The sequence below is a fragment of the Hypanus sabinus genome, chromosome 13 (assembly GCF_030144855.1).
Source record: "Hypanus sabinus isolate sHypSab1 chromosome 13, sHypSab1.hap1, whole genome shotgun sequence".
Taxonomy (NCBI): Eukaryota; Metazoa; Chordata; class Chondrichthyes; order Myliobatiformes; family Dasyatidae; genus Hypanus; species Hypanus sabinus.
Genome location: NC_082718.1, coordinates 98,152,056 through 98,170,319, shown reverse-complemented (window position 1 = coordinate 98,170,319; position 18,264 = coordinate 98,152,056). Strand labels below are relative to the sequence as shown.

The 18,264-nt window shown below is 37.4% G+C and overlaps 1 protein-coding gene across 2 annotated transcripts in view; it reads left to right on the top strand.

The window, feature by feature from the left end:
• Nucleotides 1-18,264, top strand: part of rbm19 (RNA binding motif protein 19) — a 290,972-nt gene that overhangs the window by 26,584 nt on the left and 246,124 nt on the right. For both annotated transcript variants that reach the window (XM_059988287.1, XM_059988288.1), the window contains 3 exons: nucleotides 106-216; nucleotides 3,626-3,826; nucleotides 6,264-6,348. In XM_059988287.1, the coding sequence (XP_059844270.1) occupies nucleotides 106-216; nucleotides 3,626-3,826; nucleotides 6,264-6,348 (397 nt within the window). The remainder of the gene's footprint in view (nucleotides 1-105; nucleotides 217-3,625; nucleotides 3,827-6,263; nucleotides 6,349-18,264) is intronic.

Sequence of the window (18,264 nt, the reverse complement as noted above, 5' to 3'; positions counted from 1 at the left end):
GAAATTGGCAAATCAGCTTGAATGACAGAGATGGCTTGGGCAAAATGATCCTCTGCTGTTTTTCTCTTGCATTTTGGTAATTTACACTGCTTTGCTTTTTTTAAGGAAGGAAAAGACAGCGTTGCGGTCCGTGTGGCACTGGGTGAGACGCAGATTGTACAAGAGACCAGACAATTCTTAGTTGATAATGGAGTTAGCTTGGATTCGTTCAGTCAGGTAAGACAATAAAATTGCTGCTGATACTTCAGATGATGTTAATAACTTTGTTTGATTAATGGATTAAACAGAAACAATAACATACTTTTTGCACTATTGATAAAGCATGCAGTAATTAATCTTTTGTTGTCCAGCAGCCCAAACATGTTTTTCATCAAACATGCTTGCTGAAAAAGAGTACAGAAATTTTAAGCCATTCTTTAGTTGACAATATAATTTATTTCTGTTTCATTGAAAATGGATAGTCAATATGACTATCAGTAAGATGTGATTGTAAATCTCAAGATTAAGTCAACCTCTTAAGAAAGATTTTTTTTGCATTTCTTACCTTGTCCTAACATTTAATACAAATTGTTTCAAGTCATTGGTGTAATTTTGTTTCATTATCGTTTTTTAATGTGAAATTGAACTTCCCTAAATAAATTAACTATAGGAAGAAGAATGTATTTAAACTTTAGATTATTTGGAACCTTTGCAGGTATTAACATTATAGATTTCATAAAGTTTCATGCAGAGTACAAGAGGGTGCCATGGTAGGGTAGTGGTTAGCGTGATACTATTACAGCTTGGGGGGAGGGGGGGGGGGGAGGTTGTGGAATTTGAGTTCAATTCTGGCGGCGTTCTTTAAGGAGTCTGTGTATCCTCCCTGAGGATTCATGGGTTTTCCCAGGTGCTGTGGCTTCCTCCCACAGTCCAAACACATACTGGGTAGGATATTTGGTCATTGTAAATTGTCCTATGATTAGGTAAATGTTGTGTATTTAATATTTCAATGATATTCGAGCAATCTTGTAAATATATTGTTTAAGCATTCTTTGTTTATATAAATCTTTATGGTTAAATGTAAAAATATGTGAATTGCAGTTGTTCTGATGCTACCAACTGCTTAAAGTAAAGGACAAAGTTAGACTCGTATTCCTGGCTCTCTTGTTTTCCTTTCAAATTACTTTAATGTTTTGGAGTTACAAAACATAACAATTGGGTAAATCAGGTTTGTCGGAGGGTTGCTGAGGTGGCTTGGCTTGCAGGGCATAAATGGCCTACTCCACTCTGTTGATAAATTAAAAAATAAATAAGAGCTTTTGTGTGACAGTAACGTGCTAAACAAAGCAACAGTATATCTGATAGAGGAATTTGTTTTAGATGGTAGTCGTAGCAATCTTTTTGAGCGTTTATAGTGTAGATTCACCAGGATAAATTTGGGAATGAAAATCTTGAGACTACTCCAGAATTGATGCTAAATAATGAAATTGAATATTTATTTTTTAACATCAGACTTTTATTAGATAAGTAGGAATTAGCAGGTTGGGGAAGAGGTAAAGAGAAATTGCTTATCTGGTAATTTGCTAAGGAATTCTTCATCAGAGAAGTGTTCAATACTGATGTTTTTGCCTCCATTGAAGGTTAATTGTAGGTAGATATTTGAACCAGAGGAAGATATGTGGAGTAAGAAAGGTTAGGTTTTGAATCTCTGACAAAGAGATAACAAAATGATGTTTGAACAATTGCATTCTGATGTCATAAGAATATTCATTGTAAGTGTAAAACGTTAATGTAAAGTGACAACATCAACAAAAAATACTTGTCCCTGGTATTAAGAATGTGTCAGGCATAGAGTTCCATGTGATACACTACAAATTTGCATTTCTCACCTTCCATGTGCTCTGTCAAATTCATATTTCAGATTTAGTGAAAATAAATGAGAATTATTTAGACCATTGGTCATAAACCCAAGCAAGTGAACTCATCAATTCTAATTGTTTCAGAGAGGAGAAAAATATAATTTTTTTTCACTTTCTCAAAAAGTGTATGATGTACTTTAATATCTGAGAGGCACCTTTAACCATGTCAATAGTTAAGCTCATCCAGTGTCACTATTTCATCCAGTCTCTTCAAAATTCTCTGGTGCTTTACTTTCCTAGGGAATTAAATTAAAGAAAGTTTAAAGAGAATATTTTGGATTGTTGACATTTTAACATTTCCATGTGTACTTAATTAAAATTTATATTTTAAACTAAGATTCCAATCCATGCCTGTCAGTTTGACAAGTGATGAGTGTAGGATATGTGTTGCACGTCACAAAGAGAATTTCACTAGTTGAAGGTGAAATCTTTCAGATTAAATTTAATAAATACATTTATAATCAGATGTTGAAGGGTCTCAGGCCTGAAAACCTTCACTGTCTGTTTCCATAGATGCTTACTGACCTTTTATGTTTTTATTTCAGATTTCCAGCAATTCTTTAACTAACCTTTGTGTCATGTCAATTTTCTTTGTTTCGATCAAATCACAGACATTGGAGGACAAAAGAGGCTGCAAATGCTGGATTTCAGAGCAGAAAATAAACTACTGGAAGAATTCAGTGGGTCAGGCAGCATCTGAGGAGCCAAAGGAGCCTTTGAAGTCCTGATGCAGCATCAACCTGACCTGAATTTGAATTCCCTTTACTTTAGCAGATGTTGCTTAGTCTGCTGAGTTCTTCCAGCAGTTTATTTCTGCTGGTTTGGTTCTCTCTCCATGCAGCTTAAAGCACAACTTATTTTCTTACATTTCAAGCCCTGGTGAAAGATTATAGAATTAATTCTTTCTGCACTTTGTGTTTTTATTTTTCATGTTTTTATTGAAGACGTAAGCAGTAGTTTTTTGGGTATGTAGCCCCCGGTAAGCCTCAGGCTCGCTCAGCTCGCTTCTGTCTGGGGGAGCAGCCTTTGGCCCTGCCTAACTGGGTAATCAGCTTGTGTAGATGCTGTGTGATGACCCCGCCTCGCCAAATAACAGACAGTACACCATACGCAATTAAATGATTACACTTTGTAGATCTTACTGGAGCTAAGTACTTAATAGAGATACAATATAAAAGGAAAAGTAAAAGGCACCAAACTTATCAAAGTCCAACTACTTTGTGCACAATCGTTGGAGCTCAGTTAATGAAGTCTTCTTGCCACCATTCGATCCCCTCCGTCCTCCTCGACCCGCCGCCTGGGACCAACAATGGTGGTCGACCGGACGCTCTGCACAAATCTGTCCTCATCTCCTCTCTTTGCTGTAACCCTGGGCCTCGGACCCCTGCTCGGGGCTGTTCCGTTGCCTAGCTTACAACATCGCATCTTCTCCCTCTAACCCCCTCGCGCCGTCTCCTCAAAATTTCGCCCAACACTAGCTTACAGACCCACAAGGAAGAATAACATCTATCCCAATTGGTTAACAAACGAATACAATTCTCGTTATCAGTAATTATAACCCAAACAAGCTGCGAGAGAAAGCACTCTGTCACCAGTTAGCATAACAAAGAAGCATCTTTACTTTTAACAAACAAAAGAAACCATTTTGATTACATACGCAGTAACATAAAAGAAGAAACCCCTTACAGGTATGATATTTACACAAGTTTTCATTCATACATTTGTAGGCTTCTGGACCAAGAAGTAAAACAACTATCATTGTAAAGAATATTCCTGCAGGCACCCAAGTACATGAATTGGAGAATCTGTTTAAGGTCTATGGGGACCTTGGGCGGATTTTGCTTCCGCCAGCCGGAGTAACTGCTATTGTGGAATTCCTAGAGCCAACAGAGGCTAAACGGGCTTTTACAAAACTAGCATATTCCAAGGTAAGCCTTTTTGCAATGATCTAGATGAATATGTTGCTGTTTAATTTCAAAGTAATGTTACAAGAGAGGACTTTACTACTTCACACAATTTTAAAATCGGTCAGTAACCAACAGAAACCAGGTCAAGACCCAAACTTAATTTGGATTTGAGACTCAATCTTTCAGTGTTGTGTTTTAAAACTTTGTTCTCTACCTATAGTGCAATTGAAATGATATGTACTGTACCGAAAATAAAGCATCCAGAGAGAAACTAATTTAGATTTAGATTATGGTAATATTAATTATTAATTGAGTACTGAGCTGCTCACAGGTGACCAGCAGTGTGTTGTGTGAAGGGTGTGTTGTCTTTGCTCATTGTTTAATTAAAATACAGTTAAGTATATTCAGTTGGTAATAAGAACTGTTGTTTCAGCTTCTGTGAGTTATTAGGAAATCATTCAAGGTGGTGAGATTAATAAGAGTTAAGAGGCAAAAAAGAAACAAACTTTTTTCCTGAACAGTAGGAAAAAAAACTTCTGTTATCCACACTATCTTTGTTCACGACAGATACAAAATTAGCTTACTGATGGTTAATTTTACCTTGATATCAATGTTCATAGTATAGATAATTTCAAAAGATAGATAATGAAGTGCTGTATGCTCAGGACAAAATAGGACATGGTTAGAGGACTAGTGGCTCAGCTTTCCATGAGTATCAGTGCTTGGGCAACTGCTATAATTATGTAAATAATTTGGATTTTGAAACAAGTAACCGTGTACCAAAATTTACAGATGTTACTGAACAATTAATCCATTGTTAATGGTGAGTACAAATGTACCATTGTCCAAGGCATCAGAAACTTGCAGGTTGGGCAGTTAGCTGGGAAATTAACTTGAACACAAATAAATACCAAATGTTGCACACTGGTAAGAAAAATGGAGGCATCACTTATAGCTTGAGAAATTAAAATAATGCTGGTGGAAGAACAGTGGGGTCAAAGGAAGTAGTTAAGCCGATTATTAAAAACAGCTTTGCAGATAAACATTATAAATTCTGCCAGGGGTTCTCAACCTTTTTTATGCCATGGACCAATACCATTAAACAAGGGGTCTGTGGACCCTGGATTGGGAACCCCTGCTCTACAGTGTTTACAGAGAATGGTGTGGAAAAACAAATAACATCCAGTGAGTGGCAGTACTGTAGGTGGAGATACCTTGTTAATGAGAGAGGTCAGAGGTCAAGTTGACAGGTGACATTCATTAAAATAACCACACATTACAGTGAGCATCTCTGAATCCACAATACATGGAAGTCGGTAGGCTACAACAGCAGGAAGACCACACACTATGTTCCAGTTCTTTTCCCAAATAAAGTGGCCACAAAATGTAAATTTAGAGAGACAGAAATTGAAAGGTACAGCAAGTCTGAGGGAAGGTTGATAAAATCTGTGATGGGCAGTCAGGCACATAAGCAGCAGTAAAAATAAGTTGAACAATCCATTTTCTATGTGATTATTTAAAATTGGCTTTATTGTTTTATCGTTCCAGTATATTTACTGGTAGATAGCGGTTTTCAAATTTTGACACTTAGGATTACAGTCTTTATTTTATTTTTCAATGAGAGACCGAGATGTGATCATTAATATTTTCAGCTGTACTTGATAGTAGCAAAATTACTTGTTCCGATACACCATAGCTCTGTTACTACAACGTAGACTACTTCGGCAGGTATGAGGGGTGATTAATAAGTTTGTGGCCTAAGGTAGAAGAAGTCAATTTTAGAAAACCTAGCACATTTATTTTTCAACATAGTCCCCTCCTACATTTACACACTTAGTCCAGTGGTCGTGGAGCATACGGATCTTGGACCTCCAGAAAGGAGGAGCGTATGGATCTTGGACCTCCACAGATGGGTGATTTATAAGTTTGTGGCCTAAGGTAGGAGATGCGTTATACTGCTCTCATTACATGCACATGCAGTTCAACTCTTTGAGTGGTTATGCAGAATGTTTGAAGTTAATAACTCATCTCCTTCTACCTTGGGCCATGAACTTATCAATCACCCCAATGGGTTATAAACTTCAAACCTTCTGCATAATCACTCAAAGAGTTGAACTGTATGTGCCATGTAATGAGAGCTGTATAACTCGTCTCCTTCTACCGTATACCACGAACTTATCAATCACCCATCTGTGGACACTTTCTGGAGGACCAAGATCCATATGCTCAATGACTGCTAGACTAAGTAAATGTAGGAGGGGACTATGTTGAAAAATAAATCTGCTAGGTTTTCTAAAGTTGTCTCCTTCTACCTTAGCCCACGAACTTATCAATTACCCTTGGTAAGCCTCTTAGGACATCCATAAAACACTATATTTTTTGCCTAGGAGATATTCCTTAAATCCTGTCAAAATAATACCAAAAAAACCTTCTCAAAATAATTGTTTTTCATATTTAGTTTCAGCATGTTCCCCTTTACCTGGAATGGGCCCCAATGGATGTGTTCTGTACTCCAGTCACAGAAAAGAAGCAGACCAATAAAGGTATCACTACGCTTGTGTGAATATGTATAGAACTAGGCACCTAGTAAAGTTCTGCTCATGACAGGAATGCATTTTCTACCCTCTTTCTTCCACTTTGTTTGCTGCTGTCTTTTCTCTTTGGCTCTTCTCCTTTCTTTTGCACTTTTCTATGTTTTTCTGTCTCATTTCTCCCTGCCGTTCCCTCTTTTTCTGACGTTTGAATTTGCACCTAAAGTCAACCACCTGTTTTACACCTATTTCACATTAATCTTTTTTTTTAAATTCTGCTTTTTTGTTCATTCCCCCTTTCCCCCTCCTCCATGATCCTACCACTCACTTACAAAGTAAGGGCAATTGATAGTAGCCAGTTAATATGTCAATCTGCACATCTTTGGGATGTTAAAAAAACCAGATCACCTAGATGAAATGCATGTGTTCATGGGGAGAACATACAGACTGTACACACTTCTCACCCTAGGCCAGGCTTAAATATGGTCTTTGGTACTGTGAAGCAATGGCTGTTTGTTAGCTTTTCAATTGTGCATCTATATAATTTACAAAACATGCACAAGAATATGCGGGCACGTGCACACACACACTTACTTACTTTCTAAACTCTGCTTTTTTCTTTTCTTTCTTATTTGCTATATCTTCACCTAAAGTGCATTCACATGATTGTTAGAACAGTAATGTAGCAATTGGTGAATTTCAAAAACAGGATTTGTGTAATGGGATAAATCTTGTACCTTTGATTTGCTGTCTGTGATTACAGTGCATAGAAACTCGTATTCCTGAACTTATTTGATGCAGATGATGTATCTTATTGGCCCTAAATGTCCTATGAAAGGTAGCAAAGCTTCTCCCATCATTTTCCATCTGTTGAAGGTGTACTGCATTTTAAATGTCTGATTGTCATTGACATTCAGGAGTTTTTACACTGATATGACTGAAGTAGATTAAATGCTTTCTAGTTTAATTTTTTCAATAATTTAAATATCTGAAATTACTCAAAATGTATTTAATTATAAACCTTATGCAAGCTGGATCTGAGAGTTATTTTCCAAAACCAAATTAAAACCATGTGGAGTTCTCTGGTGAAGTATCCTGATAGACATGGTGCCTATTATTGCTTATTAGGTTCTGACTCTTAGTTTGGAATTGTTGCCGTTAACTGGCAATATAGGGCCTACTGTATGCTAAGATAATTCACTGCAATATGATCTCAGTACATACCGATTTGTATTAATCTTTTTGCATAAGAAGCTATTAACTTCTGTTTGAACAGCAAGTCCAATTAGCATAATTGGAACAAAAATCACAGGTCTGTATATAATCATCAAATTTTTTTTTATAATTAATGTCCCAAAGAAGGGCTCAGCACAAAATGTCGATTGTTTATTAATTTCCATAGATGCTGCCTGACCTGCTGAGTTCCTCCAGCATCTTGTGTGTGTTGCTTTGGATGTCTAACATCTGCAGACTTGTGTTTATGGTAAACTTTCTTTTAGGTCAGATTCTTTGTTGCAGATCCAAATGTAATAGCTTGTGTACTTGAATGCTTCTGTGTTTAATCATTGTACTTTACTGCAGAAGGTAAACAAGTCAAGCTTTAAAGCTTTCATAATTGCTGACATGACTTCGGAATAGGTCATATTACTTCACATAAAATATGGCTAAATCAGAAATGACTTTGTATTTTACAATTGTGAAAGTTAATGACTTGAAGAGCATATTGAGCTCAAAGGTTATTTGAAGCCTAATGAGCAAGTTTTCAGGAAGAAAATTGTTTAATATTGATAGTGGTTCCCAATAGCTATAATTTTCAGGATTTCAAAAATGAAGCCAGGTAACGATCAATGTTGCATTTGAAATAATATTTCAGAATTTTGTGTATATAGAAGGTAATTTATCGTCTTTTCAAAATAAGAACTTGACTGAACATTAAATCAATTAATGCTTTGCAGTTGACTAAATTAAAATTGAAATTTCTATTCGTAAGACATAGACTAATTAGGCCACTCGTCCCATTGAGTCTGCTCCACAATTTCATAATGGCTGATTTATTATCCTTCTCAACCCTATTTTCCTGCTTTCTCTCCATAACCTTTGACACCCAGACTAATCAAGAACCTATCAATTTCCTCTGAGTACATCCAGTAACTTGGCCTCCATCTATGGTAGTGAATTCCATAGTTTCACTACAGTCTAACTAAAGAAACTCCTCCTAATCTCTGTTCTAAATGGATGTCCATCTGGTCTTACACTCTCTCACTTGAGGAAACATCCTTTCCACATCCAGTCTGGGCCATTCACTATTGAATAGATTTCAGTAAGATTTCCCCCCTCATTCTTTTAAACTCCAGCAAATATAGGCCCAGAGCCATCAAACATTGTTCATACAGTATGTTAACCCTTTCATTCTGGGATCATTCTCATGAACGTCCTCTGGACTTTCCAATGCCAGCACATCTTTTTAGAGAAGGGTCTCAAAACTGCTCACAGTTAACTACAGAACACCACTAGTTACCAGCAGCCAATCAGAAAAGGCCCTCTTTATTCCTACTGTTTGCATCCTGCCAGTTAGTCAATTTTCTATCCATGCTAGTATCTTTCCTGTAATACTCCAACTATGGTCTGACTAGAGCCTTATACATTCTTGTTTTTATATTCTAGTGCTCTCAACATGAATGCTAACATTGCATTTGCCTTTTTTTACATAGACTCAACTTGCATGTTAACCTTAAGGGAATCCTTACACAAGGTCACCCAAATCCCTTTGCACCTCTGATTTTTTGAATTTTCTCCCCATTTCGAAAATTGTCCACACCTCTATTTCTTCTACCAAAGTGCATGACTCTACATCAACACTATATTCTACCTGCCACTCCTTTACGCATTGTTCTAATCTGTCTGTCTTTCTGCTGAATCCTTGCTTCCTCAACATTACTTGCCCTTCCATCCATCCTCGTATCATCCACAAGATTGGTCACAAAGCCATCAATTCTGTCATCCAAATCATTGACATATAACATGAAAAGAAGCGTTCCCAATACCAACCCCTGCAGAAAACCACAGTCACTTGCAGCAAACCAGTAAAGGCCCCCTTATTCCTGCTGTTAGTCTCCTGCTAGCCAGCCACCCTTCAATCCATGTTGGTATTTTTCCTGTCTTTTGTTAAGCAGTCTTGTGTGTGACACCTTGTCAGCGACTTTGTGAGAATGCAAGAAAACAACATGCACTGACTCCTTTGTTCATTCTGCTTGTTATTTCCTCAAACAATGCCAAAAGATTTGTAGGGCCAGATTTTCCCTTTAGGAAAAGCGTACTTACTTTGGCTTATTTTATCATGTGTCTCCAAATACCCCAAAACCTCATCCTTAATAATGGACTTCAACATCTTGCCAACCACTGGTCTCTAATTTGTTTCCACTTAAACAGTGGAATGACATTGGCAATTTCCCAGTCCCCTGGGACCATTCCAGAATCTAATGATTCTTGAAAGATCTTTACTAATCCCTCCACAATCTTCTCAGCTACCTTTTTCAGAACCCTGGTGTGTAGTTCATCTGGTTCAGATGACTTAACTACCTTCATACCTTTCAGATTCCCAAGCACCTTCTTCTTAGTGTTGGCATATACATCCACTTCTTCCTGACACTCAAGTTTTTGACATACTGTTATTATTTTCCATGGTGAAGTCTGATGCAAAATGTTTAAGTTTGTCTGCCACTACTATCTCTCCACTGTCATTTTCCAGGGACTGTGAAACTCAGGGACATACATTTTCATCATTTGAAGCTACTCCATGATTTTTCTGACTGTGTCTTCCTGAAAGATGAACTTTCTCCCTAGTTTGTCTTCTGGCAGAGCCTAGCACTTGTAAAAGAAAATAATAATAATTTAGGATGTCTTTATTTTTAGCAGCATTCCTCTTCCCATCAATTCTGACCAGATTTTCCATTTCCTGCTCTGAAAAGAATCCCCATAGCATGATGCCCTCTCCACCGTACTTCACAGTTGGGACAGTGTTACCTGGCTGATGCACAGTATTAAATTTATGCCACACATACTTGGTATTGAAGCCAAAACATTTCCACTTCAGACTCATCCAACCACAAGATCTTATTCCACATCTTGATGGTATCCTCTAAGTGAAGCTTTGCAAAGTCTTTATGGGCAAAGATATGTTTTATTTTAAAAGCCGGGGCTTCTTGCCACTCTTCCATAAATGGCCTTTTTGTACAAGACCTTCTTGGAGATTGTCACCCATGAACTTCATTTTCAGTTGCAGCCACTAACTTCAGTAGCTCACTCAGTGACTGTTGGTGTCACCATAGCCTCTCTTACAAGTGCCATTCTTCTCCAGCGTCCAAATTGAGAGGGGTGGCCTGACCTAGACAGTGTGTTTTGTGTTCATATTTTTTCCACTTTTTCATAATGGACAACGCTGAGCTCCAAGGTATGTTCAGTGCTTTTGAGTGGTCTTGTATCCTGCCCCAGATTTGTGCTTCTCTATTATCATTTCCCTGACTTGTCTCGAATGTTCTCTTGTCTTCATTTTGGTTTGGTCTGTAGAATATCTACCTTACTATTGGACTTTACAGAGAGAGGGGCTATTAATTTAGGTGATCCTGGTTGAGTTGATAAAGTAATTGTACAATATTGCCCCTGAGGAAAGTTAGCATAGTAATTTCAAAAGGCAGTCTCACAATTATAATTTTTAGTAAATTCTTGACAGGTTTTGGATTTTTTTGGATTTACTTGACATGATGCGCAATGTTTTGTAGCTTAGCCCAAAAAAATTCTGCTTCGATATATGTTAGAAAATGAGACAGTAAAATGTGGAAATAGTTGTGGGGGCTGAATACTTTTTCAAGGCATTATATAGCTGTAAAAACAGGTATGTAAAAGCTGTATCCACTTTTATTAGCTAGCTTTCATTCATATTTCATCTTTTCTCTCCTTATGTTTTTTTTTATTTGCCTTCTGGTAGTTTTTAAAAGGTTCCCAATCCTCTAACTTCCCTCTAATTTTTGTTATGTTATACGCCCTCTCTTTTATGCAGTCTTTGACTTCCGTTGTCAGCCATGGTTGCATCATCATGCCTCTAGGATACTATTTCATCTTTGGGATCTTTCATATCTCTGTAATTCCCTTTACTCCACTGTAATACTGATACATCTGTCTTTAGCTTCTCTCTCATTCTACAGAGTGAATTTTACCATTTTATGATTATTGCCTTCTAAGAGTTCCTTTACCTTAAGTACCTTAATCAAATCTGGTTCCTTACACAATATCCAATTCAGAATTGCTTTTCTCCTGGTATGCTTAACCACAAGCTGCTCTTAAAAGCTATCTTTTGGGCATTCTACAAATTCCTTCTCTTGCAATCCACCACCAATGTGATTTTCCCCATCTACTTGTATATTAAAATCCCCCATGACTCTGGCAACATTATTCTTTTTACATGCCTTTTCTTTATCCTGGTGTAATTTGTATCTGACATCCTGGCTACTGTTTAGAGGGCTGAATATAACCACCATCAAGATCTTTTTTACCCAGGCATTTTCTTAACTCTACCCACAGGAATTGTACTTCTTTTAATTCTATGTGTCCTCCTTCTAAGGATTTAATTTTGTTTTTTACCAACACAGCTACCTCATCCCCTCTGCCAACCTTGTTATTGTCCTTTCAATACAATGTGTCTCTGTGGATTTTAAGCTCCCAACTATGATCTTAATTAAGCCATAGTTCTGTGATCTCTAACTGTGCTATGAGATAGTCTACCTTATTCCATATGCTTTCATTCCTGTATTAATCACCATTTTCAATTTTCCCCGTGTTACACTTCAGCTCATGCCACTGATTACAATTTTGCCCTATTAATAATAACAATAATAAAACTTTATTTATAGAACCTACATCAGACAGATGATGTAATTTAAAATGCTTCACAATGGGATAAATGTATAAATATTTAAAATTTAAAAGAGACATGAAAATAAAAGACAATAGATGTTAGTTAAAAACAAGGTTAAATAAATAGGTTTTGAGTTGGCATTTAAAAGTGTCAACGGAGTCTACATCACGTAGTTATAGGTATTCCATAGTTTAGGGGCATACTTCAAAAAAGCCGACCTGCCAATTACCTTTTGAGGGAAATTGTTTAAATTTAAGAGAATGCTAGAAGAAGACCTGAAAGCTCGAGCAGGACTATAAAGCAAAAATGATTCTGTGATATACTCCGATCCCAGACCATTAGGAGCTTTAAAGATTAGTAAGAAACTTTATAATCAATTCCAAAAGATACAGGAAACCAATACAGAATAGCTAGTAAGGGAGTGATATGTTCCTTCATCCTGGTTTTTGTTAAAAGCTAGCAGGGGCATTCTGAATGAATTGAAATTTGTCAATAGATTGCTTTGGAAGGCCAGTAAAAGATGCATTCCTCACAGTCTCACTACACTGCATCTACTTGTATATCGACTGCCCCATTCTCAGCCCCATCACTCCAGTTCCCTTCACTCTGCCAATTTAGTGTAAACACCCCTCCGCATCTCTAGTAGATCTGTCTGCTTGGCCTCCCTCAGGTTCAGGTATAATTACTCTTTTTTTATATAGGTCACATCTTCCCTAGAAGAGATCCCAATAATCTGCAAATCTGAAATCCTGTCCCTTGTACCAATTCCTCAGCCATGCATTCATCTGTCAGATTGTCCTGTTCTTAACCTTGTTTGTGTATGGCTCAGGCAACAATCCAGAGATTATTACCCTGGAGATCCTGGTTTTCAGCTTTCTACCTAACTCCTCATATTCTCTCTTCAGGACCTCCTCCCATTTCCTACCTTTACCATTGGTAGAACAATGCACCACAACTTCTGGCTGCTCCATATTCAACATCCATACTCCACAGTACAAAAAAGGTTGATTGTAAAATATGGAAGGAATATTACCATATATGATGTAGGTCTATTAAATTAAGTTGCTAAGTTTAAATTGTTAATTTACAAAGAATAAGAATCAGTGAATTCCAGCTGCATCAGTGAACATACAGTTGTGATTGTAACAGAAGCTTTCTCATTACTTTATCAAAAAATCTGAAACTTTCAAGTGCATACAGCCACCTCAGTTAATCCATAAAAACTAAAATAGAAGCAAATTATCATTAATCATACCAACGTTTGTACCTACACAACAAGAATTTAAAAACAAGCAAGTCCACAATGGACCAAAACACCATTCATAAAACACTCTTCTATACTGGATGCTCAAGAGGCTTGAGCTCTTTTTCTCACCTGCAGCATCAGTATAAGTTCAATTTCAATTTCAGTTTCATTCTTCAGTTGGGAACTTTGTAACATCAGGCATTTACAAATAACTATTATTTGCACATTTTGTTCTGGTGTCATTGTCATTTTTGATCTGAATTGCTGCACAATTAGTAGCCGTGCATTCTACTTCCAAAGCTCTGATTACTGGAATTACGTCTTGGTACTGTATACCTCTTCTTTACTCTCTTTTGCTTTTAAGTTAATCCTTCAAACTCATGTTTAATCAAACTTTTGATCAGCTACTCTGTCATAATATTTCTTTTCTGTATTGGGCTTGATATCAACTTTTTTTTATTAAATCAACTGAAATGATCAGTGTAACAACAGCTTCCTTTTATGAGTGGTCTATTAAAATTTCACATGGTGCTCAACAGAAGTATCAAAGAAAACCATGTGGAGCCTTGTGAAGTGACATTAGGTGGCCAGAAACCTCTGCAAAATTGTTACAATGTTAAAGGCAATATTTAAAACAAGTGCTTGAGATACAGTTTTTGATAGATTGAGATGTCAGCAAATTGAGTTGTGCGATTTGTATCCCTTTTTCTGGAGCCAACTAAATTCCTGTTCTGGCAAATATGTGTTTATACCGTCACTGATGCTTTGCCATGTTTTGCTCCACATGTACTGGCATAGACATGTAGCTAGGATTCAGGATCTTGGGGGGGTGGGGCTTAAATTCAAGTATTTCAGTATATCCTCAGAAGTTATAAGCATAAAGCTAGAATATCATAAACTCATCTTCACTAATACTTTTCAGGGAAAGGATTATGCCCTTCCCTAGTAGTCCTGTCTGAATGTGACTCCGGAGGCAGTGTGGCTGTCACTTAAATGCTCCTCCCTCATTTTTGGGGAAATTAAGGATAGACAACAAATGCTAGCTTTTCATATGCCATCTGCTTCCTCTGAATAAATGAACAATCCAACTGAATTCATTCCCAAACAGGAGTTGCAGATGTTCCTTTGGCCTGATAATTAATTGTGCTGCCTGCTTCACTGACAAGGTAAACTTCTAACAGTGTTTTTCCTTGTCCTGCAATGCATATTTTGCTTTAAACAGCAGATTAACATAAGAACATAAGAAATAGGAGCAGGAGTAGGCCGGCCATCTGGCTCATCAAGCCTACTCTACTATTCAATAAAATCACGGCTGATCTGGCCATGGACTTATCTCCACCTACCTGCCTTTTTCCCCATAACCCTGAATTTCCCCTACTGTTAAAAATCTCAGCTAATTAAATTTTCCGTTTCTGAATCGGTTAGAGGCAGTTCTCAGTGCTACAAGCTGTCGATTAATATTGCTGAGCAATTGAGAATATATGACCAAGGATTAAGTAAACCTCTCAATTAAGACCGTTCAGTTTCATGTAATGAGCTATTACAAAGTCATAGAGTACTTCAGCACAGAAGTGGGCCCATTGGCCCATCTTGACCATGCCGAATTGTTATTTGGCCTAGACCCATCAACCCGCACCTGGACCATGGTCCTCCATACCCATCCATCTATTTACCTATCCAAATCCTTCTTGCCTGTTACAATCAAACCTGTATCTACCATTTCCACAGGCACCTCATTCCGCACTTTCATCACATTGTGTGATGAAGTTAGAATGTGGAGCATAAAATAGTACAGCACAGTAACTAGTTCTTCAGCCCATAGAAGCCCCCTGGAAACTTAGTTCCCCCTTAGAGTCCCCTTGAATATCCTGTACTCAATACTCTGATTTCTGAAGGGCTTTGTGCCAGCAGCTGTCTTTATAACACTTATCTATTTGTGATGCCGCTCTCAAAGAATTGTGGATCTGTCACCCAGATCCTCTTGTTCTATCTCACTCCTCTGTGCTTTACCATTCACTGTGTAAGTCCTACCCTACTTTGTCTTCCCAGTGTGCAACATCTCACATTTGTCTGCATTAGATTCCATCTGCCATAACTAAGCCCGTTTTTTCAGCTGGTCTAAATACCACTGCAAGTTTTGGTAGCCACGATCTTGGTGTCATCTGCAAATTTGCTGATCCAATGTTACACATTTTCATCCAAATCATTAATGTAGATTGTTACCTTTGTATGAAGGAAGAAAAACAACTGTGTAATAGGTTTAAATATACTTATTAGAGATAGTGTGGAATAGGCCCTTCCAACCCTTCGAGCCATGCTGCTCAATAATCTCCGACTGTGTCATTTACTTCTAAAATCGTCAGTCGTTTGCTGAGTCATGTTAGGCACACTACAAACTGGGCAATTTGCAGTGCAGGAGTGACGAATCAGGCCTGCCAAGATGAAAACCCTATGCGCACTCAAAAGCCCGCGCAAAAGAGAGTGACTTCAGTGCGTAGGAAACCCTTTCGATTCACTATGCAATCAGTCGGTCACTTATCACATTCTCACAATCTATCTGATACAGTTCATAAACGACAAACAACAACGGATCCCGGCACACCACTGGTCACAGTCCTCTAGTCAGACAGGCAACCGTCTACTACCACTCTCTGGCTTCTCCTGCTAAGCCAATGTCTAACCCAGTTTACTATTTCACCCTGAATTATTGCATAATTGGAATTAGTCATTTTTTGCCATTCCATTATGGCTGATTTATTACCCCTCTCAACCCCATTCTCTTGCCACATCCTCATAACCTTTGATGCCCAAACAAATCAAGAAGCTATCAACCTCTGCTTTAAATATGCCAATGACTCAGCTAACTTAACTACAGTTTCTTGCCACAGCTTGCAAAGTATATGTTTTGAGGTAATGAGCTATTTAAATAAAAAATCAATAATTTACATGTTAAAAATAATGTAACAATTAGTTTTCTTGCATTTAAACAGAAGTAGGACACGAATACTTTTGAACTGTTATTGGGAAATGATTGATCTGTTTAACCCCAAATAATATTTAAAATTTTCTTATATTTTCATCCTGAGAGAGTATAACATATAACTCTTGATAACCTTTTAAGTTATTTTGATACAACATCTTAACATTTAGTATCAGAAGGTAGAAAATGGAAGCAATACACAGAAAATGCTGGAGGAACTTGACAGGCCAGGCAGCATCTATGGAAAAGAGTACAGTCAATGTTTTGGGTCGATACCTTTTAGCAGAACTGAAGAGAACCTCCTGCTGAAGGGTCTCGGCCCAAGACGTCGACTGTACTCTTTTCCATAGGTGCTGCCTCGTCTGCTGAGTTCCTCCAGCATTTTGTGTGTGGTGCTTGAGTTTCCAGCATCTGCAGATTTTCTCTGGTTTGAGATAGAAAATGGATATTGATTAATAAACTTTTCGGGCTTCTTAAAGAAGATGTTAGTTTGTCATTGAAACTTCAGTTTTAATTGATACCTGTACCCAGCTGGAAGCCCAAGAAGAGCTTATTAGTCATATACGCCAGGAAAGCACTAGGTCCTTTCTGGATATTGTTTATTATGAAAGGTGTGCATTGGAAGAAAAATGTTCAAATCTTAAATGGTTCAAATGCTCTGATAAAATCGAAAATGCAACTGTGGAGAGAGGAAAAGAGCTGACCTCTAGGTCAATGATGTTACTTGACCTATGGAGAATTACCAGAGTTTTCTGTTTTTATTTCAGATTCCTTATTTTGTTTTTGGATTAGAATGTTGTTTTTTTTAATCTATTTCTGGAGATATTTGTATTAAGAAAATTGTAATGGAATCTACATGACAGTCCATAAAATGAGCAAGTGTGACCTTCATTTTTTTTAATCAACATAATTTTGCTTTCTGGTATCTTCTATTTTGCCTACTACTTCCACACCTGTCTTTAAAAACATGCAATATTAAAGCATATTTACCAATTTAGCAAAAATTACATTCATTAAAAAAATCAGAGGCATCAAAAGATTGCCATTTTGAGATCAACTGAAAAATGTACCGGGGGTGGGGGGGGGGGGTGGGAGGAGTGGTATATGTTGTCCAGTACAACAATAGGCATACTGTGTAGATCCCACACATAACTGTATTGTAATACTGCAGGCCAGTACTAATCCCAGCACTTCTTCTTCAAGGACATGACTCATTTTGAACTTCCATGTTTTTTTTTCATACTATGTATAAGGCTGCAACAGTGGCCTTTGGGGGAGGTGAGCCTTGAGCTTGGAGAATGAAAGCAGCAATGCCAATCTGGCTACTAGTCACCAGGGAGCTATTATCTTACTGTGCCGACACCCAGGCCCTGTGATAATGAACTTCAGGGGAATGCTTCGTGAAGGCTGCAGTTCACTGATAATAGCTTTTGTTGTTCAGGATGTGCTTTGCATGCAGAAAGACTCAGAATTTTGTAGCTCAAGAATAATATAACTGCTTTTTGCTTTGCGTGACTGCATTTTATCGTACAAACCACAGATGGAGGTGCATTTAAATCTTTTTGCTGATGGATTAACTGTCAATGATTTATTAATTTCCCCAGAGTTGAGGAGCCTTCCTTACAAAATTTAAAGAGATGAAATATTTAAAAATTTCTTTGGCTTGAAATAAATTGGAGAAATTAAAAAGACTTCATTGTTCATGGCAACCTTTTAATATCTGCAAATTTTTATCAATATTGGAATGTGATACGCAAATGTGAATTTGATGTGTTACAGGTATGGGTAGTA